Genomic DNA, 23,296 nt, shown 5'->3' on the forward strand with positions numbered 1-23,296 from the left:
ACAATATTGCACATATTTAGTTAAATAAATATTTAAATAAATATTTCCCAATGGAAAAGTAACCATTTGGAACTTTCTTCAGTTCATCTTTTCGGTGTACATATTTAAACAGTGAAGAGATCTGTGTATCCCTTTCCTGCATGGTGATCAGATTGCTTCTAGCAAACGGAACTTCACCTGATGAATCAGATACTTCACGATCCTCATTGTCACTGACCAATGAATTGTCAGTAGGACAGTTATTCACAAGATCCTCATCGAATCTAAACCATGTCTAAGACAAATCTATAATATCGTTCTCTGAATAAATTTATTTTTGCTTAATTTCTTCACCTGAGCTTGAGTCACAGCAGACGAAGGAAACACATCTCTATTTTCATCAACAACAACAAAACTATCCTTAGATGAAACTCTGATCGGCTTGCTAACCATTTTGGGTTCGGTAACAACTTTTTTCCCAGCCAAATCGTTTCCAAACAATAATGATACACCCTTAATTGGAAGAGCAGGACTTACTCCAACCACAACTGGTCCAGAAACTAAGTCTGATGTTAAATAAATGTTATGGAGAGGAACATTAACAAAGCCACCCTAAATATCCTGAGTAATAACAGACTCACCTGTGGTAGAACTTGAATCTACAGGCAATACACCTTCTAACAACAATTATTGTGTCGTCCCAGTACCGCATAGAATACTCATGGATATGGAATTAGCAGTGCCATTTGTGAAATACTCAGGATCAATAGAAATAAAAGGTTTAAATTCCTTTCTAAGTACATCACCTTTTTCACCAGTGGCCAAATCAACAATATCAGGTGATCTGTTGAAAGTACGTCCATGTATGGATAAAAACGCACTAGGTGTTGCCTCTTTTTCTTTTTTGAACACCAACAGCAGACATAGCAAGACCAGAATTTTTACAAAAATGGCAGACAGGTTTTGTTGGCTTTTGTTAAGTTTCATCCTAACTGTCTGAAGATTTCGGACTAGAGGAGCTGCCTTTTTTAGAGGAATCCTCAACTTTAGTGGATTGAACAGGTACAATTTTTTGCCAAACTAGCAGGAATTTCTTTTTCTGAAAAGTAGTTTTGTGTTAAACTGTAATCATCGGGAAAAGTAGATGTTTCTGCAGTGTTTGAGCTTTTTTTTTAACAAAGTAAGTTCTTAGGGCATCATTTGTACAGCGTTTAAATTTCTCAATTAGACATAATTGGCTTACTTGTCGCAACTGTTGTCAGTATGCATACAGTTACACCATAGATCAAAACAAACCTTTTTTTCGTGAACGAATTCATATAAGTTTGGTTACCTTTCTTGCGATAACCTCAAAACTTTTGGCGATAAGCCTTTGGTACTAACTCATGCTTTCAGAATAGTTGTTTTAACATTATCATAATCCCTACAATCTTCTACAGAGAGAGAGAGCGGCATAAGCTTCTTGTGCTTTAACAGTTAAAACAATTTGTCATAATAATGAACATTTTTCAGTGGGCTACTTTCTCAAAATGTTGGAAATATCTATCAACGTCATTGTCAATAAATGGTGATACTTTAACATATCGATTGAGTTTAAAGTTGTCATTTTGCTTTAATCGATCCGAGTTGAGTCTAATTTTTGTTTCTTTCAGCCTAATTTCCTTTTCTATCTCGATACGAACTTGTTCAAATTCGATTCATTTGGGTTTTAGCTTATCTTCGTCATTCAATTCTGATTGGCTAGTGGAGATGCTAGAATATTCCCATAATGCATCCTCAGATAACAAATCATCATTTGACTAGTATTTCAATATTACGTATTTTTTCATTGATCTCTTAAAGCATAATTTTAAAACTCTGTCAATTTCAAACCGTCACACTTGTTATACCTTTATAATTGTTAAAATGAGGGTTTATTGTCTTTTTTTTTTAATTTCGCTCAAAGTTACACGAGGACTATCTGCTCTAACCGTCCTTAATTTAGCAGTGTAAGACTAGAGAGAAGGCAGTTAGTCATTACCATCAACTCTTGGGCTACTCTTTTGCCAATAAATAATGTGATTGTGTGGATGGACTATCACATTATAACGCTCCCACGGGCGAAAGGGCGAGCATATTTAGTGTGACTGGGATTCGAGTGTCCTAACTAACTGACCATGCCGGGCCCTCATGAGAGGGTGATTTAAGAAAATTCTAATAATTAGACATAATCACATTTTGTTGGTACTGATAAATATCAGTTTAATCATGATTTCAATTTTAATTTAGATCACATTTTTTCTCTGATTCAGTTCCCGAACGAGCCCCCCAATTTATTATTATCATGTGTTTTGATTAATCTCAAACGAGTTTCTGATTTATTATGTTTCGCATTACGATTTCAAATATACGGAAATTTTAATTTTAATTTAGAACTTAATTAACTGTCGATATATGTCAAATTTATTAAATTTGGCAAGAAAAGTGATACACATAATTTTTGTTCTTAACAACATAATTTTAAATTTAATTTAAAAATAACAATACAATTTATAATAACAGTTGTTAAAAACAATTATTTATATACAAAAGTTTTACAAACTTTCAAACAATATTAACTATTCTATTTGGTATGGAATTGAATATTTTATTGACGGTTCATGATGAGCGAATTACTTTCGAGTTAATATAGGCACAGTTCACTTAACAGGTAAGGTAGCTGTCCCATCACACGTTTTTGTTTTGTTTTTCCTCAACGAATATATTTAATGTCCTCGTAGAAATAATAAAGTTCGAAGTTAATTCATGGAATAAACTGTTTGTAATGTTCAAACTCTGTAAACGTTCCTGGTCAAATATCTGTAGTTTTCCGATTAGTAACCGTTTATCACAGTTAGTTTCCAAGGTTTATGGTATACTAACTGTAACAAACCAACAATATAAACTGTCTCTTAGCACATCGAATTATAAACTTTAGAAGAGGTTCACGAAAGTTCAGTACTTAGCTACAAATTGTAAGTGTTATCATACATAGATGCTTAGTGATTGGTTTTGTAGTCTGAAAAGCTTTAGAACCACATGCTCATGTAAGTATATCAATTCAATATAGTTTTCTTAAATGAGCCTTTTATAATTTATATTGTATCCAGAAATCCAAAGTTTCATGAAGACCATTCTGGTTGAATAAATAAATTGTTATAATTATTTTCACGAAAACTCTTAGTTAATTTCCCTAATTAAAATCTGTGTTTAATGTCTAACTCTATATAAGAAATAACAATGCTATCCATTCCAATCTCGTAAGTAAGAACATAGAAATTTCGCCGTGATAAGATGAAACATAATGGAACGACCTTTTAATTATTTTGTTATGTCTGGTCCAGAATATTTATAAATGTTTCTTTTATTTGTTTGTTTTTAAGTGTAGCATAAATCAACCAGTTACCTCATCAAAAATGTCATATCCAACGTCTTCGATGTCCCCATTCTCAGGAAACCAACAAGGAACGCCGCAAAGGCGAGTTAAACCTAACTCTCTTTTCTCTACCATTTCTGACCCTCACGAGATGAAATCCATCAAGATTGGTGAAGATTTGCCATATCATCAACCAGGAAGACGGGCACAGGGTCCAATCTCTATGGGTCAGTCACCAAAGAAAACCGTTGAAGAAGGAGATTTTAAGAAAGAAAAAGCAGATTTTGAGGCTAAACCATGGTCTCGTGTACGGTTAGTTAGGGTAATATAATTTTCTTGATTATCTTATATTGATTGTTAGCACTTTCTTCAAGGTTCTTAAAACGCTACATGTACTTTAGATGTCCTGATATCGTTAAGTGGAGCATGACGAAAATGTAGTCGAAATAAAAAGACGGCCTGGCATGGCCTAGCGCGTAAGGCGTGCGACTCGTAATCCGAGGGTCGCGGATTCGCGCCCGCGTCGCGCTAAACATGTTCGCCCTCCCAGCCGTGGGGGTGTATAATGTTACGGTCAATCCCACTATTCGTTGGTAAAAGAGTAGCCCAAGAGTTGGCGGTGGGTGGTGATGACTAGTTGCCTTCCCTCTAGTCTTACACTGCTAAATTAGGGACGGCTAGCACAGATAGCCCTCGAGTAGCTTTGTGCGAAATTCCAAAACAAACAAACGAAATAAAAAGTTTACTTTAGATAATTTTTAGTCATCCGGGCACAATTGACCACACTTTGATGGCCATTTCTTGAAGTTTTGATTAAGTCTTAAAGCATAATATTTTAGTATTAATATAAAAGTCAATCTTCCGTAATTTCTATCGAAAAACACCATCGCTGTGATTTCGGTTTGGACTGTATGGTTTTGACACATAATTAGAGGGCTTACGGTAACGCAGTTTCACTTAATTGTTGAGAATTGTTACAATATAAAAAGGAAACCTAATTTCATAATATTTACTTCATTGCATACACTGTTTTCCAATAAAATAAGTTTCGTTTGTTTGTTATTGGGTGTAAAGCTACACAATGGACTATCTGTATTTTGCCCACAGTACTGAAACCTGATAGTTGCGTTATAACTCTGCAAACATACTGTTGTTCCACTGTGGAGAAAATGAAATAAGACAACTCACAGTAATAATAATTGTATTAATTCTTATTAAAACCTACAGTAATAATAAAAATACACTCTTTTCTTGGTAACAGCGAGGTCTCTGAAAGCAAAAGAGATTTTGTGCAGTGAAAAATCATATAGTCATATCATTCCTTGGTCTCTTGCAGTAATAGTATTGGAAATGGTCGTGTTTGATTGGAATGTATTATATTTTTCGTAATATACTATTAACATTAACATTAAAATCAGCTTTCCTAATTTACCCAGCCGTGGGGGCGTATAATGTGACGCTCAATCCCACTTTTCGTTGGTAAAAGAGTAGCCCAAGAGTTGGCGGTGGGTGGTGATGACTAGCTGCCTTCCCTCTAGTCTTACACTGCTAAATTAGGGACGGCTAGCACAGATAGCACTCGAGTAGCTTTGTGCGAAATTTCAAAACAAACCTAAGTTACAGGTTATGATTTTATAACGTATTTTGGATCTTATAATGAATCTTTTAAAAATATATAATTTTCAAAGAAAAATCTATAATACTGATTGAATGTACATAGAGAGGTTTGAGCTTTACTGAAAACGAAAATCTGTTGTTCTTTTGTCTGTGTTTTGTTTGTATAGTCACTTGAACATTGTTGGTGAAATATCAGCTGACCTTCCTATCAGAGGTTTCATTAGTACTTGTATTTTATGTTTTCCTTGTTTCGTTGCAGAGCATAGTTAAGAATGATGTTTACATATGAAAGAGCGAATCGACATTTTTATAAAATGGCTTTTTGTATAGAGATATTTATCTCTGAAGAGTTCTCCAAATGTTAGCTTTAACATGACAATAATTAGTAAAATCAGTCTGACAATGATATAATAATATTTAAGATATTAAACACTCACCCTTTAGATTTTCTCACAGTACTATTTACTTGGATAATTTAATTATAGAAAGCTGATTATAACTTTTGTGAAATATTATTAATGTACAATTATGTTAGCCTATCCAACATATGAAATGGGAAGGCGTTCGTTACCGAGTATATTTTTCTGTCTATACAATCATTTAAAACGTTTTATTCATTACATTGATAAAATAAACTTTCAAAGAAATACAACCGAACCATCTTGCATATCAACTCTATCAATACTGTAAGCTCAAGTATTAACTTTACCAATAATATGAAACCGTTTTTATGGAATCACTTGTAAGTTAACCTTCTTAGCACTAAAATTATGTGTTATCTTGTAGTATATCAATGTAAGCTTAGAATAGTGATTTGTAAGAACAAAATTTTGACCTATACACATTTCAATTATGGTGTAAATGAATCAAAAATGCGGAATTAACTTAAGTAATCAATTATCCTTGAGTCTTATTACTTCAAGGTGATATAAACTAAACCTAAAAAATTACAATAATCACGTTTTAGTTACAAAATGTTTTTTTCTACTTCAGATTTACTTCACATTATCCTATACCCCGTTGGTACAGCTGTAAGTCGTCGGATTTACAACCCTAAAATCAGGGGTCCGATTCCCTCGGTGGACACCTACCCACTCATATTATTCTAAAAACCTGAAAAAAATGCATTGTGCCTACAAACTAAACTTGGATCATTATTAGAAATATTTTCCTGCTCATAGATATAATAGCATGCACACGCAAATTGTAATATTATTCACTGTAAGTCTTTTTCAAATCTAAAGATAAAAGGTGTCCTATAACTGAGAAAGACGTAGATGCGATGTTTCTTTAAAAACAAAAAATATATATTCATTTGTTTGAACTAATAAATGTTGCCAGTTTACCAACTTGAGGGGAATGCATTTTCTCCCTACTTCCCAAACATGACAGTGAATAATAATTATCATACAAACTACCAGTGCAATAAAACAAACCCAAGAGTGATTTACTTTTTGCTAAAATTTATGAGGAACCATTTTTTAAAGAAACTGTGAAAAAGATTGAATTTCTTTCTAAAATATTTGAAAATTTTGGTTTGCCAAATTTCGATCTTTTTACGCTATAGGATAATTGCGCATTTCAAAAACTATTTGATTAAACAATATGTAGTTTTCATGCATTGAAGGTAAAAACAAACAAAAAACACCTTTCTAGATGTGTAATAAGCATCACTATCCAACAAGATGAAACTACCATAATATATTAACCAAATGTGTATGAATTGGATGAAGAGTATTGAATATAATTCCAAATTTAGTACTTTGCTGTACAAAAGATGGAGCCTGGCATGACCAGGTGGTTAGAGCGCTCGGCTCGCAATCTGAGGGTCATGGATTCGAATCTACGTCCCGCCAAACATGCTTTTTATTTCAGCCGTGGGAGCGTTAGAATGTAACAGTTAATCCCAATATTTGTTGGTAGGAGAGTAGCTCAAGAGTTGGAGATGGGTAGTGATGACTATCTGCCTTCTCTCTAGTCCTACACTGCTATTTAGGGATGGGTAACGAGTAATTTCGTTGTAGTAAAATGTACAAGTCTTTAAATACATAAAAAATAGATATGTGTGTGAAAAATGTATTTAAGATACGACTGTGACTTGGTGATGTCAGGCAGACTCAGACACTGGCACGTCGGAGCGCAATAGTGTTTGTGTTCACATATTATATTTGCATAACCTCACTTGCCACTGAAATGCATATTTACAATTTTTTCAGTATTCCGGTATACTGTATCTTGTAATTATTCTTCTCTACCACGAACTGTCGTTAAATAAGCAGCGTATGGTGAAATGAACAGTTGATAAATCTGATATAAAATACGTAATACCATGTTTAATGGCACTCGTTAAAACTGAGGTCGTGGCATATACAGTTTAACCTCCACTCATGCACATACGGTTAACATTAAAAATGTGTTATTGCTGTTCACTGTAAGGAAAGATATAAGGTACTGACCAAGAAGTGTAATAAAAATACATGAAGGTATGTATGTTTGATTGAAGTTCAGTACAAACCTACACAATGGACCATCTGTGCTCTGCACGCTACGGGTATTGAAACAACTTATATATATAGTATACGGAATGAGGAATTGCGTTAAATAACTTTCGTCCAGACCCGAACCTATCAGACCAATATCTCAGTTTTTAAGAAGGTAAAGTGTCCGTTCGCTACTTATCATTCTGTAAATTTAGTTTTGTGCATTACTTACTTATCGTGTTCCATTACTGAAATGACAACCAATATGTTGCCAATTTCCGAAAACAAGTTACCAAATTTTTAAAAACATTTATATAAAAAAATAATGGCCCACAAATCTCTTACTATCACCATGCCGTCGGGACATTTCGCTTTTACAGTTTTTATATTTATTTCAACAATTAGGCCAATCGTGTTATTGTTGTTGTTTTTTGCTTGTTATAAATCACGATGATTGTATAACTTTTTTTTGTTTTCTGTAGAAAACTATTTATCTTCTGTATATGCTCTAGTTTAATAAAAAGCTATTTGAAGTTTCAGAAAGCCTAAAAACAACACCTACGAATATCATGAACACTATTTCGTGTGTATTTCCGTTTGTTTCACTTTAAATGACTTCCTTGAACTATTGTTTCACGTGCTTTCTGACTCCCGTTGAACTTCCCGTGAATATATGGATACATCAAACTTTACGGTTGTTGGTCAAAGCTGTACCTTATTACGGGTTCAATTTGATGAAGAAACTCATTGTGTTTCTGTAAATTTTGTTATGGACAAGTCACTTCCAAGACATGTACACACTTGTCATGACCGTTTTGTATACTTCTGTTTAAATAATGTGTGATATGAGCACTATTTTATTTAATACATATTACTCATTAAAACATTTATATAAGCACCTTCAATTTATTGTTAAATGTGAAAAGTAAGAGAGTTTGTAACAAATTTTATAAAACAACTAAACATTTTCTTGCCCCTGATATTGTAAATTTTGAAACCGTTATGAACTTATTTTCTTGGTTGGAAATGAACTACATATTAAAAATAAAAACTTAGGTTACAGGGAGTGTATTCATCCCTATAGGTGTAGAGGACTCTTAACAGATTATAAATCCTCAGGTTTTTGGTTACTCTATGCGATTAACCTCAAAATATTTTAAACGGTACTGTTATACAGTGGTACCTCGGTTCTCGAACTGAATCCGTTCCAGAAGGCTGTTCGAAAACCGAATCAATTTTTCCATAAGAAATACTGTAAATTAAATTAATCCGTTACAGGCCTCCAAAAATTACGCATTATGAAGCATTTTAAGTAAAAATATTGCTTATTTATACCTGTATAATAATACTTACATGCATAAAGTCAACCACAAAAACTATAAACACAATAAAAAAAAACAATAAATGAAAATTTAACTGCATTTTACCTGTGCTGAAGAGAGCTGATGGCGTAACTGAAAGGTAGTGAAGAACGTGGAGTGTAGGAGGGTTATTATTCTTTGGAAGGGGAGTTACCTTCCATAAAAACATCAGGTAACTCTCTTTCTGGATTTTTTTCTCTTTTCTGTCTCTTTGCACCGCTACAACCTGCTTAAGACTCACTGGACCTATTTCTCACTAAAAACTTGTCTAATGAGGTTTGTTTCTGCCTGGCACCTTCCCCATGCCTCACCACACTATGTATGCCACTTCTCTTCCTAAATTTTTCAAACCACCCCTACTAACCTTAAAGGCATCACTTGTATCAGCACTCGTTCACGGGTGTTTTTCAGGAGGTCAGCATGCAACTGCTTTGCTTTCTCACAAATGATGGTCTCAGAAATGCTATCACCAGCTAACTGTTTTTCATTTACCCAAATCAACAACAGTTTTTCTACCTCTTCCATTGTTTGTGATCCTTGTTTCGTAAGCACTGTCACTCCTTTTGCAACATCAGCTAGCTCCTTTGATCTCTTTATTTTTCAGTATGGTGCAGACCGTAGACTTCGCCATACCAAACGGTGTAGCAAGGTCAGACACGCAAACACCACTCGCTATGAGATCTTCTTATTCTCATACTTCGCTATCACCTCTATTGTGGCTCTAACAACTTTTCTTTTTGGTTTGCTGTTTTCATTATCCTTCTTTGACTCCATGGTGGCTTATTTAATCAGAATATTTAAAAAAAAAACAAAAAGAAAAACGAGAACGTTCACAGCAGATTTTAGCGGGGGTGTGGACTGAGCGACAGGTGCGGGTAAAATGTTTTGGGCAAGCTTGGCGTGGGCCGAAAATGATCGAAGGGTCGCTCGGGTCATCAGTCGGGTTATTTCGGAGTTTCGGGCCAGGACAGCTTGGTTTGGGAACCTAGTTTATGTTCGACAACCATGACATTTTTTTCTCAAACAATATGTTCGAAAACCGAATTGTTCGAGAAGGGAGTCGTTCGAGAACCGAGGTACCACTGTATTTGTTTTTGCAACAAACAGTGTTAAAGACTTAAAAGACAAATTACCACAATGCTGGCAGTATGACATCTCAGTTTTAAACACAGCATTGGTGGGAACTGGACAAGGACAGACAAGTGCTAATTAAGATTAATTAAATATTATCACGATGATTACAAGGCTTAATAACGCTTGAAATATTTAATTTAACGAGGTGATTACAGTGAAATTGAAGTAGTCTAGTCAAGTAGTTATTACATTAACACTTAGTATGGTGAAATATATAACTATATATTAATGTATTATTATTCTGGTCTTTGTTGATTTGAAGAACTATACAAGTGATAAAAGTCAATAATGTGTCACGACATTTATTTATCACATTTTCCATTGCGTTATGTAGTTAAACTTCATTAAAATGATCTAAAAGACTGAAATTCAGTGACATATATACGAAAAATCAAACTCTGATCTTGTCTAGTTCTTTTTCTACATAACTGATTTAATCCAAAAAGTATTAAGTTAGTTAGTTTCTATTTATTTATTTATTTTTACAAGAGGGGCTGGTAGTATAAGCGACCTTCGATTAAAAGGAATATTGTTGATACGGAAAAAAACAATCTAATTTGATCATAGTAGAAAGGGCCCGGCATGGCCAGGCGGTTAAGGCACTCGACTCGTAATACGAGGGTCGTTGGTTCAAATTCCCATCACACCAAAACACTCTTGTCCTTTCAACTATTGGTAAAAGGGTAGCCCAAGAGTTGGCGGTGGGTGGTGATGACTAGCTGCCTTACCTCTAGTCTTACACTGCTAAATTAGGAACGGCTAGAACAAATAGTTCTCGTGCACTTTTGCGATAAATTCAAAACAAAGAAACATTTGTTGTCCCACAGTAAGTTTACGGACTTACAACTCTAACATCCGAGGTTCTCTTCCCCGTTATGGACAGAACGCAGATTTGTTGTTTTGCTCGAAAACAAACAAAAATAGTAACATTCTTATAACAAAATTTTAAGACATTCCTTTTATTGAAAGATCTGTTCATATAACTGAAATTTTAACGATAAAAGTTGTTAATTTCTCCAAACCTTAAGCAAGTTACCGAACGCACGAAGTTCGTCTTTCGTACTAAAAATGGCATTGTTAAAATAATGAGAAATGTTATTTTATTTTATTGTCATTTTCCATATTGTCCACCTAATTATTAATAATCTCCCGAACATCTATACATGTTACTGACATGGTCATTCTTTAAATTATCAATGAACACTGACAGACCAGTTCATTAAAATCCCTTCTCTCAATTGTATTCTCCATTTTCAAAATCAAATGAACCGAATATAGTTACGATGATGTTACATACACTATTATACCACCTCTAATACACTGCATTATCGAAACCACAGGATATAGTATATCTTTTAACTATCTTTCTATACTTACTGTATCGCCAGTATTGCACAACGTACCTCATCAGAGTATATAATACGCTTCCAACTCTAAGCAAATACATTTCGTTTCGAATGCCATTTTTGATCGATTCTGATGTAAGATATCTTTGGAAAGTCTTTCTCGCTGTTAACAATAGTTAGCCAAACTGCGTATTCTGTTTTACCCACAGTTATATCCTAAGTTAAACAAAAAACGAGGTCTGAGTAACTAATGAATATATATTTGTTGTAAATCTCTTATCAATGCTATAAGTGTAGCCACCAATTTGACCGCCAGTTTTTACTTCATTCCTTTAAGTCGCACGTTCAATCCCTTTCTGGTCGCAACTATTTTTCACACTTAAGTTGTGTTTGATTTAGATTACAGTAGTTTGTACATGTGAAGTGGACATTGTTGTAAAGATGACAATTGAATTAAATCCATTACTAAGCAGCGACTTCTTTATGTTTATCCAAGGATTATCTCACTATATAACTTATTGTTTTGTAAATCGTTTGTAAAATGTGATTTTGCCAAAAGAAATAAAAAAGACATTTAAGTACGAAATTGTTGCTGTTTTGAATCAAGCACAAAGCTATACAAACCCAGTGTATCGAAACCCAGTTTTTAGCGTTGTAAGTCCGCAGACATACCGCTGAGCCACTGGGGGGACTAAGTACGAAATAAAATATAATATGTTAATTTTATTTAAAAAACACGTAAGATGAAATTACAGATAAAGCATAGTTAAAGAGATTGACACATCAAGTTTTTGATAAATGTAAATCTCCCATTTTCAGAGATCAGTTGAACATAGTCTAGAAGAAACGTGTACGTTTAATTATGGAAATAATTGACGCTTGAATACGTATTTAGGTAAAATGCATGTTTAATTCTTAAAATAGCAAACACTGGAACACGTACCTAATAAAACGTGTGTAATTCTGGAAACGTACTTAATTTTAAGTGTGTTTACTTTTGGAAATAACTGACTGAAAGGCATCCTTAATTTGATGTGTGTTTAATTCCAAATCAAATGATGTTGAAACGTATTTAAGTGTTTACTTTTGGAAATAGTTGAGGATGGAGATATGACGTTTCACTCTCTGCCGTTTCGATTACACGAAGTTTGTGTAGTGTGTGGTAATAGTTACAGGTGTTTAAACTAGGATAACGTCTTGGCTGTTTGTAACTTTGTCGTCTTCTTCCAGATGAGTTTGAATCTGTTTAAAGATCAGTATTTAGTCATGCCTTTAGATGTGTGGTTAATAACTCTATAACACCGAATCTGACATAATATAAGCACCTTAATTCGATAGACTAAAAAATTAAGCAAGTTGTACTAGTTTATATTAATTTTATTTGAGAAAATAACAAGAAATACTCTTCAATCTTCCCCACGATCCTGGTCTGTTTGGTGTTTCGATTGCTCGAAAATAATATATCGAGATTTTGGAAATTTTGTCTATTTTTTCATCTTGTTCGATTATAAATTTATTTAATATTTTGAATGTTTATCGTGTTATATCAATACCTTTTTGAATATACGATGATTATCGTGTTATATTAATATCTTTTTAAATATACGATGATTATCGTGTTATATTAATATCTTTTTGAATATACGATGTTTATCGTGTTATATCAATATCTTTTTAAATATACGATGATTATCGTGTTATATTAATATCTTTTTGAATATACGATGTTTATCGTGTTATATCAATACCTCTTTGAATATACGATGTTTATCGTGTTGTATCGATTATTCTTTGTAATAAACTATCTTTAATTTCCTTGACTGAACAAATATGTCATTTAATTTATCAGTTATTTCAATTAAGACAAAGTAATGCACGTAAGTAAAAAAATCACTTTTCCAAAAGGCTTAAGAACTATCATTCAGTCATATCGACTTTTGTCTTCTCAGAAATACAATAAAATCTACCTTAACGTAAAATAAGAGTGGGCGTCTCAACTGAAAGCTAATGTGTTCACACACTGTTCAGATGGCAAATGAAACTTATGTGTGAAGATAAATACACTAGAAGAATGGGCTTCGGTAAACAGGTACTGGTGTTCTGGTCTACTGAACGTTAATTATGATGACGAGAAACCCACTTGAAGTAAAAATGTATTCTCAAGACAGCTGATATGGGTATCAAAACTTTAATTAAAATAAAGTGTAGAAAAAAATCTTAACTTGAAGATGATCTACACAAGTTGAAACGTTGTTGTTTTGTTCTTTATTTTAATTAAAAGTTTTAATTTCCATACCTAAAAAATAAACAAAATCTAGCTCCAAAAAAACTCCATCTTAACTCTTAAGATATTAAAATCATGTGCATGAAGTACAAACTGGAAGTTATTAAAGCTCGCTTGATGAAATATAAACATTGTGTAACTATGTTACATCTGAGAATAACGCTAACAAATAACAACAGGATATTCATTTCCTTCTTTTAAAACCGTATACAGAATCAGAATAGATAGCCTCCTGAATGATTTATAATATTGTTATTCTCTCTCTTTCTCAGTGTTTGGGTAAGAAAAGTTCACAACCTGGAGGGTCAGGTTCTCTATGACCTCTTCCTCCTCCCCCGTACTTATGTTCTTGACAGATTGGTATTTGTAATTAAAGAACTGAATATTATTTTGATCCTTTTCAGGGCAATGTCCATCTATTGTGGCATATATATAGTTATTATTTTATTCTATCAGCAGAATGTCAAGTTTGTTGGTGGCATTTTTTTTATTATTATTATTTAATATTTATTTATTTTATTATTATTTATTATTATTATTTATTTATTTTATTATTATTTATTATTATTATTTATTTATTTTATTATTATTTATTATTATTATTTTTATTTATTTTATTATTATTTATTTATATATTATTTATTTATTTATTTATTATTATTATTATTTATTTCTTTTAATGTATTTATTTATTTTTATGTTTAGAATATAAATTAACTGGAGAGAGATATTTAGGCCTAGCTTCATCATGTATGAGGTACCTATCTAGTTCGCATACTAATTCGTTTTTCATCCAATTCTTATCCAAGTACATTATTGTACTATGTAGGAGTCTATCTGGTACAGTTGGTATGTTCGAATACTTACGTATGATTTGAGATGATGTAGTTCTTGGAACTCTGTATGCATTTGTGAGGAGTGTGTTTTGGATTGTTTGTAGTTTAGTTTTAATTATTTTATTGCTTGCAGTTATCCATGCTGGAGCAGCATAATGTATTACTGGTCTAATATATGTTTTATAGATTTTTAATATGTTATCTGTAGATGCTCCACTGTTTTTATCAGTTAGATTCCTAGCATAGTTAGTTCTTCGCCAGACTTTATTTTTAATTTCGTTAATATGATTGATCCAAGTTAGTTTTGAATCATAGGTCAGACCTAAAAATTTTGCCGATGGGGCAATCTGGAGTAGAGTGCCATTCATATGTAATTCTGGCTGTTGTTTTTTGTGTTTTGTCAATTTCGTAAAGACTACGAGTTGTGTTTTTGCTGTGTTTATTTTTATTCTATATTTTTGACAGTATTCACTTATTCTATTTAGTTGTGGTTGTATGTTAGTGGCTGTTATTGTGGGTGTTGCGGCACTTTTCCAGACTGCCACATCATCTGCGAACTGTGAAGAGAATCCATGATTTGGATCCTTCAGTGGCATTGTTTACATCCACAATGAAGAGTATAGGGCTAACCACCCCTCCCTGAAGGACACTAATATCGTTATTAATAAGAGGTTTGTTTTGTTTTGAATTTCGCGCAAAGCCACATGAAGGCTATCTGCGCTAGCCGTCCCTAATTTAGCAGTGTAAGACTAGAGGGAACGCAGCTGGTAATCACAACCCACCGCCAACTCTTGGGCTACTCTTTTATCAATGAATAGTTGGATTGACCGTCACATTATAACGCTCACATGGTTGAAAGGGCGAGCATGATTGGGGGACGGGGATTCGAATCTGCTACCTTCGGAGTACGATTAATAAGAGGAAAAAAATAGAGAAATTGATGTAAACTGGAGACATAATAGTTGAATATCGCTTCGGAGTTTCTTACAAGATAGCCCATTGTGTAGCTTTGTACTTAATTTCAAAACAACAAAAACAATCAATAGTTACGTGTCTAGAAACTGTAATTCTGGGTAATTATTTATTCCCGCGTGTTTGTGTTGTAGCACCATGCTTCTTTATTTGTCGTTAATCGCAAAGTTATACAATAGTCTATCTATGTTGTAGTCACCGCGAGTATCGAAACCCGATTATTAGAGTTTAAAATGTCAGACTTGCCGCTGAAACACCAGGTCCGTTGTCATGCCGCTGTGCCAATAGGGAGCGCGACAGAGCTGAAAGCCATTTAACAAAACTGTAAACCCTGTTTTTGATGAAAGCTGTATATTCGATTGTTGTTACTGTATTAAAATATGTTAATAAAAACAACAGGCGCACGGTACACATCCACTTCAAGCCACTGGATGCTACCACACCCTCAGCACCTTCTTGCAATCTTGGTAGCGTATACATAATTTGGTAATACGAAAAGATGCCACATTATTAATTTATTAGAAACATACACGTATTAGATGTTTGGATGATACACTAATGTTTCTGTACAACAGTGTCACACCACTAATGTCTTAGTTCGACAAGTGACAAATTACTAATATTTTAAAATGACAAGATCAACGAAGTCGTGACTAACTAACTCGTATGATAGTGTCACTTTTCTAATGTCAATAGGTATGACATAATAACTTGTTAGCATTACAAGATGGCACTACGAGCTAGTTCGAAAAAGTAACTGAATTTCTACAACGTAAAAATCGTCATTAGATATTTTTTTTTCTGCCTCCGTGCTTTTTTACGTGTTGTTGTCTATTATTGGATTAATAACACAATGGAACGTATTTCCTGTCCCCACTGCTTGTTTAGCAGAGCACGTGTGTGATATAATCAGTATATTATGTTTTCATACATACACTCTGTTAATACATATATTACTTTGGACTTTTGTGTTGTTTTCTCTAGTTTTTGTTGCACATGTTTATTTGTTACAATGAAGTAGCCTCACAAAATTGATAATTAAGAGACTTATTTTCATATTTAATCTTTCACGCCATAAAGTTGAAATCTGATAAGTGTCGATTTCGTTTTCTGCCTACTAAAACATAATAATAGAAGCGTTTGCTTACATGTGACGTATCACATTTTCGTATGTTGTAAACGTAAATATATTTTATAGCCTCTAGCTCTTTTCTTTTATCGTGTTCGTAATGCATTTTTTTACTGGATTGTTTGGTTACAAAATAAAAAAAAAACATGTCTTCAAGTGTACATTCATTGACGATTTGAATGAATAAGTTGTCAGTCATCACACGCAGCCACGGTTGTATTGTCTTTTTGTAACCTATTTTAAACATTCCTTCAATGCTAGACCTACATGGTAATGAATGTAGGCCTGACATTCATGCTAATATATATGCCTACAGTGATACACTTTAACCAGCCGGAGCACAACGTCGTCACCGAAACTGTTGGTGAAGACTTCTTGCTCACCTTATTTTCTTTACAAATAACGTGGGCGTTTATCTGTTTGTCTTTGATTGGTTCTTGGACTTTTACTAAAGGCAGGTAATATTAGTCCTAACCTCACAAACACTTGTATCAAACTGTTATACGACGTTTCAAGAAGCAACAAACATGAACGACGAAGTGTTCACTGTTCAGACTCCTGTACATTTACAGGTAGGACTTACGATATTAATACTAATAGACAGGGAATAAAATTAACTATTTATTTCTCTTCCCCTGTTACTTACATCTTTTTATCTTTAAATGATGTAAGAAAATTGAATAATATCTTTACCCTATGTGTTTGGCCCAAACATTATATTCTATCTTCTTTCTGTTGGTGACGAAGATATTAGCTCACTTGGGTGATATAAGTTTAGTTCGTATAGACATAGCTAAAAAATATCGCTTTGTCAAAATCATTAACAAATAAAATGCAGCATTTTTAAATCATTAGGCTATACTTAATTGTTTTGTTTATTTATATAATATACATTCGAATGTCTGTCCAGGTCATATTGAAATATGTTTTCTATGTATAATAATACTTAAATGTAATCAAATCGATTGGTTCAGCATAATGAGTCAGGTAATATTTGTCAAATAGTTCATTATGTGCGATATTATTAGGCTAGGAGCTTGATTTGAGTTTGCTAGAAAACTGGTTTTTGGTGTGGTTGTTGTTGAGCCCACAGCTACACAATAGGCTATCTGTGCTCAGCTCACCAAAAGTAATGAACAGAAATGTTAGCGTCGTAAGTTTCAAGACTTACAGTAACTAGTTTTTGAAAACTTTTGTATTAATTAATCTGTGTAAGAAACTAACACTTTGCTTAATCGATGCTAGTACTTTTCGATACTTGCTGAAAATTGGAACATACTGTTTGTAATAATTTTTATGGGGGAAGGCTTTTGTATCAGACATCGTTGATTAATGAATCATAAATAACCTTATATACGGACCGTATAGGATCAATGTTTGCTGTACTACTATAACGTTATTTGATTGCGACTTCAATGAAAACTTTGAATTATGAATAATTGCAAAATGAAGTATAAATGTGTCAGACTTGGCTTAGTAGGTAGCGTGCTGGGCTGTATATCGGAAGGTCTAAGGCCCAAGCCACGATATATCGTTGAACGTGCTCCCTATTTTCAACAGTGTGAGCGTTTTAAGTGTGACACGCAATCCCGTAGACAGAGATTCTTACTTAATGGTTCCCCTACTTTAAGTCAGCAGTTTTAAACTAGGAATGACTGTGTCTGAACCTATACACATGTACCTGCAGTTGTGAGAAGTGATGCCTTTAGCGATATCCTAAGGACTTAAATATTTGGTATGTGGCAAATTATCTACCAATCAATGGTGCAATGACACCAGAAGTAGATTTGTGATTGAATAATAATGTCATTGCACTTTCCAAGAAAGGATATTCGTCAAGTGAAATAGTTAAGAGATGCAAAGAGTGGAACAAACCTGTTTCAAACATTACAGCGTAGAACATTTTGAACGAAGTATAAGTAACACACATACAAGGCTGTAGTACCATCTAAACACCTAAATATCATCCCATGTTTTACAGAACTGTCATTAATGTTACAAAGTTCAGAACCTCCATCTGCTTTCCACCCAGAAAGTAATTGCTACCCTTTTTTCAATCACCTGATTATGTATGAACTCTTGAACTCCTCTGATTGTGGAAGCTGATACTTATGTATGAAATTGAGGGACTTTAGAAAGCCTGCAAAAATGTGTGGTCTAAAGTAGGCCTCTCTGTCTTTCGCAGAAGCTTGTTACAATAGAAATTACAGTATCAGTTAATGGTGTATAATCATGGATATCAGAGTAACCACGAGCGACGTCGAAGGAAGCAGTTACAATGTTTGTTTATTGCAAAACACAGAGCAACACAATATCTGTCTGTTCTCATTCCACTACTGGTATCACAAAACCATAATAAGTTCTGAGACACAGAGGGGGAAGGGAAAACAACAAAGAATCTCAAAAATTCTTCTGACAAAGTGCGTTAAACTTCCGAGATTTATTAAAACTTGACCCACTTTTTTATATTTGTCCCTATATACAACACAAAACTACTACGGCTATCTGCTGCTATGTCTACTTTTTAACTGCCGATAAGAAGACAGACAACCATCTAGTAGTGCCTGCCGCCAACTCTTGGGCTACCAGTTAATAGTAGAATTGACCGCCATCATATGGCACTTTCATGGCTGTAACGGTGAGCTTATTTCAGGCTGGGTTTCAATCTCCCATCTGAGAAATTGCTAGACTTATTTTTAAAATGATTTAAAACCAACTAGATTTTCAATCAATGAACAATAATATGTACATATGAGGTGTAAAATGATATAATTAAATTTATTTTATAACACAAGCATCATATGATTAAGCTTTTGTTTGTAAATTTCGCGCAAAGCTACACGAGGGCTATCTGCGATAGCCATCCCTAATTTAGCAATGCAAGACTAAAGGTAAAGCAGCTAGTCATCACCACTCACCGCCAATTCTTGGGCTACTCTTTTACCAACGAATAGTGGGATTGACTGTCACATTATAACACCCCCACAGTTGGCGGTGGGTGGTGATGACTAGCTGTCTTCCCTCTAGTCTTACGCTGCTAAATTAGGGACGGCTAACGCAGATAGCCCTCCTGTAGCTTTGCGCGAAATTCAAAAAAAATAAACAAATAGAAACGTTTTTCGAAGTTATGTCGTAATTAAATTTATCATGTCTTGGATTAACGTTTCGTGATTGGCAGTCGCATTTACAGAATTTAATAATTTTTTGTCTTATCAACTTAAGCATACGTGTATATAACATACATTTAAGTATGGTTACAGTTTTATTTGGAAAAAAAAACGTGGTATTTTAATAATGCTCGAAAGCAGTTAGTTACTAATAACATCATTATCAGGTTTAAATACACATAAATAACAGACAAGGATGTTTGGTTTCTGGAATTTTGCGCAAAATTACTCGAGGGCTAGCTTCGGTACGCGTCTTTAATTTAAGAGTGATAAATTTCTGAAAAGTAAACCCACCAGCAACACTCACTGCCATCTCTCGAGCTACATTTTAACTACCACGTCATGCCACAACATAACTTTACCAACAAGAACATCTATTTCTATTTTCTTATCTAAGTATGTGACGCATGCTGTCCATCAAAACATACACGCTTTATTAAAATAGTTTATCCTCCATTGTATTTACTTTTAGTATAAGGTAGGACTTCTTTGTTCTTTATATTGAAGAAAAGTAATAACAGAAAGATCTTCAATGTTTGACAGATTTGTAGTTAAACACAACGGTACAGGAAAACCGGTTTCTTGCATTATAACTCCGCCACATTCCGATGTGCCAGTAGGGGGCGAGATCTTTGTAAAATAAATACGATCTCTTTCTTTGAACTGTGATTCATAAAATTTCTTTGGTGTGTATTAAAGCAAAATTAGAAACCGTTCATCTGCTAGCCCTAACAAAAAACTTAAAAGTAGGAATATTCAGCTATGATTTTTAAGGAAATGAATATTAAGAAGAATGTTACACAGTTAACTAAATGGCACGTGCTTCTATTTTGTATGTTCTATAACGTGTTGTCAAGCCCATTCTACCCAAATCACTGCATACAGTTAAATAACACGACTGTTTCTATTGTAGCGGTTGAAGCACATTTTATAAGAAAATGCTCGTATTTGTAATTACATACGGTTGTAATTTATAGCAACAAAACAAACAGCACTGAGTAATATATAAGAATACAATTTAAATCACCTCCGGCACTAGCTTACTTCACATATTTACTATACTTTTTTAAAAAAAACAACTAGAAACACTTCTGTATATTCTGATGCATTATGGTATTCTGTTGCAAAGAGACTCAGTCATATAACACAAGCATCTTAAATCTACTATAACAGAGATGCCAACCATTACGATTTGAGCGTAATCATTACGGTTTTGGTGTATACACTACGACTATACCCTCATACAGACAAATATTACGACTTGTTGCAACTCCCAAATTATTTTATATTATATAAGCCTATACAATAAAGTGATAAATTGTTCCACCATAACTTGAAAGAGGTGAAAATAAAATTTCTAGTGAGATAAAATAAATTTTGATAATAAATAAAAGACACAGTCAAAATGGCTACTTGCGATAATCATGTTTGTGCTTGAAATAATGAAAAATATTTGTATTTCCGACGTCTACCTTTCGTCTGAGTGCAGTGCTTCTCCATACTGGGTATGTGGGGGAATCCATAGTTACGTCATCAGTGCTTGTCAGTCAATCAGCGCTCGCATAGATGGGTATTTCTCGTTTTCTAAGCGCATAGAAACACCAATGCGATCGTTCACAAGATGGTGAAAAAGAGGCCTCGTTCATCAGATTGTCTTGTTTCTGGCAAATCTAAAAGGACTAAAACTGTAAATCAAAAATTTAGGAAAGAGTATAGTGCAAAATATCCGGTCATTGCATCAAAAGTTAGTGACAGTCATGCGTTTTGTACAGTTTGTCACATCGATTTTTCTGTGGCGCATGACGGGATAAACGATTGTTCCAGACATACAAAATCGGAATCTCACCAACAAAAGGCTGAGGCGAAGACAAAAACGATGCAGATAACGAAATTTATGAGTAAGAATTCAGAATATGAAAAATAATTTCAAAATAATTTTTTTAAATTTATTTATTAAATACTTGTTTGTTTGTTTGTTTTGCAATTTCGCACAAAGCTACTCGAGGGCTATCTGTGCTAGCCGTCCCTAATTTAGTAGTGTAAGACTAGAGGGAAGACAGCTAGTCATCACCACCCACCGCCACCTCTTGGACTACTCTTTTACCAACGAAAAGTGGGATTGACCGTCACATTATAACGCCCCCACGGCTGGGAGGGCAAGCATGTTTGGCGCGACGGGGATGCGAACCCGCGACCCTCAGATTACGAGTCGCACGCCTTAACACGCTTGGCCATGTCGGGCTCTATTTATTAAATACACAAAACACAGTCATAAATAATGAGCAATTTATAGCAGTAATAAATAATAATATAATAATAAACAGCTTAGAGACATTGGTCAGGCCTAGTAGCCGCAAATGATAAAGGGTTCTGTCTGCAATTATTACGCTCAGTCATTTGAAATAGTTGGCATCTCTGCTATAGTGATGATCCGTAGGTGTTGTAGTCGAACAAATATATATGTATATATATATATATATATACTTCGAAGGTTTCTACAGTTCGACGGGGTTTGGTGGATTGTTTGATAACAATAAGAATGCAAAGTCCAGCACACTTCATAATATCAAATGCTTTGTTTCATTGTGGTACTTTTAGATAAAACCGACTCCACTTAGAGCGACAATAGAGGGCCGTTAATAACGGTGGATTCCATGTTCACTGATAACTAAAGTTAATAAAGAAAAAAAGGTTACTGATCAGAGATGAACAATAAAATAACAATATATATATATAAATGCAATTAAAATGTATACTTAACTGATAAAAAAAGACAGTTACTTTCAGTGGAGAGTAGGTAATATATCTAGGTATGCTCAAGTTCCAAAAAAGGATCTCTTCCAGACTGTATTCCAGACTACATAAATCACGTGTTAGGTTTAGCACTACTGACATGACTGGTCATTTCTCAGTGAAATACAACAGAGGTCATTAACTTCAGAGGACGCATGACTACCGGTGGAAAATACACCTATCTTATTCACATACTATGAGTGACCTTGCAACTATTTTTCACACAAGAAGACAAATGTGTGACTCTAAATGAATAACGCAAAACAATGAGCACCTAAAATGATACAAAATTAATAATGTTTTTGATCAATGTGGTGTGGAAACAGCACAAAGTTTTTAAAATTTATAATTAATACAAGGAGGTAGAAAACACGTATTGTATTTATATGCGAGATTTATATTATTTTGAATTATTTGACGAAGAAAAGAATAACGCAAAATCTAGTCTATTTATTGATATCAAAGTGTTTTATTTATTCAGTTTTTACAAGATATCTTAACGAATACTCCCAAATACGCCACAGAAGATACTTCAAGTTCATTTAGTTGCTAGCTTCTCCTCGACATGCCTTCAGAAACATATGTCCAAAATTTACAAAAATAAGTTAATCAACTGGCTATAGAAACAGACAGACTCAATCATCTAGTAATTATTCACCAGATGTTGAAGGAACCACAAATTAATAACCCTATAGTCAGTAGCGTAGAGAAGGAAGAGTTTTTCCCTATCTGAGCTATTAGGATTAAATTTTTGAATATTTTAAAATTACTCTACATTCTACTCCACGTGACATGAAAAAAAAA

At 33.8% G+C, this 23,296-nt stretch overlaps 1 protein-coding gene across 4 annotated transcripts in view; it reads left to right on the forward strand.

The window, feature by feature from the left end:
• The window catches only part of LOC143223208 (dihydropyrimidinase-like), a 105,649-nt gene that overhangs the window by 2,669 nt on the left and 79,684 nt on the right, over positions 1–23,296 (forward strand). For 2 of the 4 annotated variants that reach the window (XM_076450819.1, XM_076450818.1), the window contains exon 2: positions 3,386–3,695. In XM_076450819.1, the coding sequence (XP_076306934.1) occupies positions 3,414–3,695 (282 nt within the window). In that variant the 5' untranslated portion in view covers positions 3,386–3,413. Of the gene's footprint in view, positions 1–3,380; positions 3,696–16,948; positions 17,105–23,296 lie in introns of those variants that run through there. The other 2 variants (XM_076450817.1, XM_076450821.1) reach the window with 2 other exon arrangements.

The sequence above is a fragment of the Tachypleus tridentatus genome, chromosome 8, assembly GCF_004210375.1.
Source record: "Tachypleus tridentatus isolate NWPU-2018 chromosome 8, ASM421037v1, whole genome shotgun sequence".
Classification (NCBI taxonomy): Eukaryota; Metazoa; Arthropoda; class Merostomata; order Xiphosura; family Limulidae; genus Tachypleus; species Tachypleus tridentatus.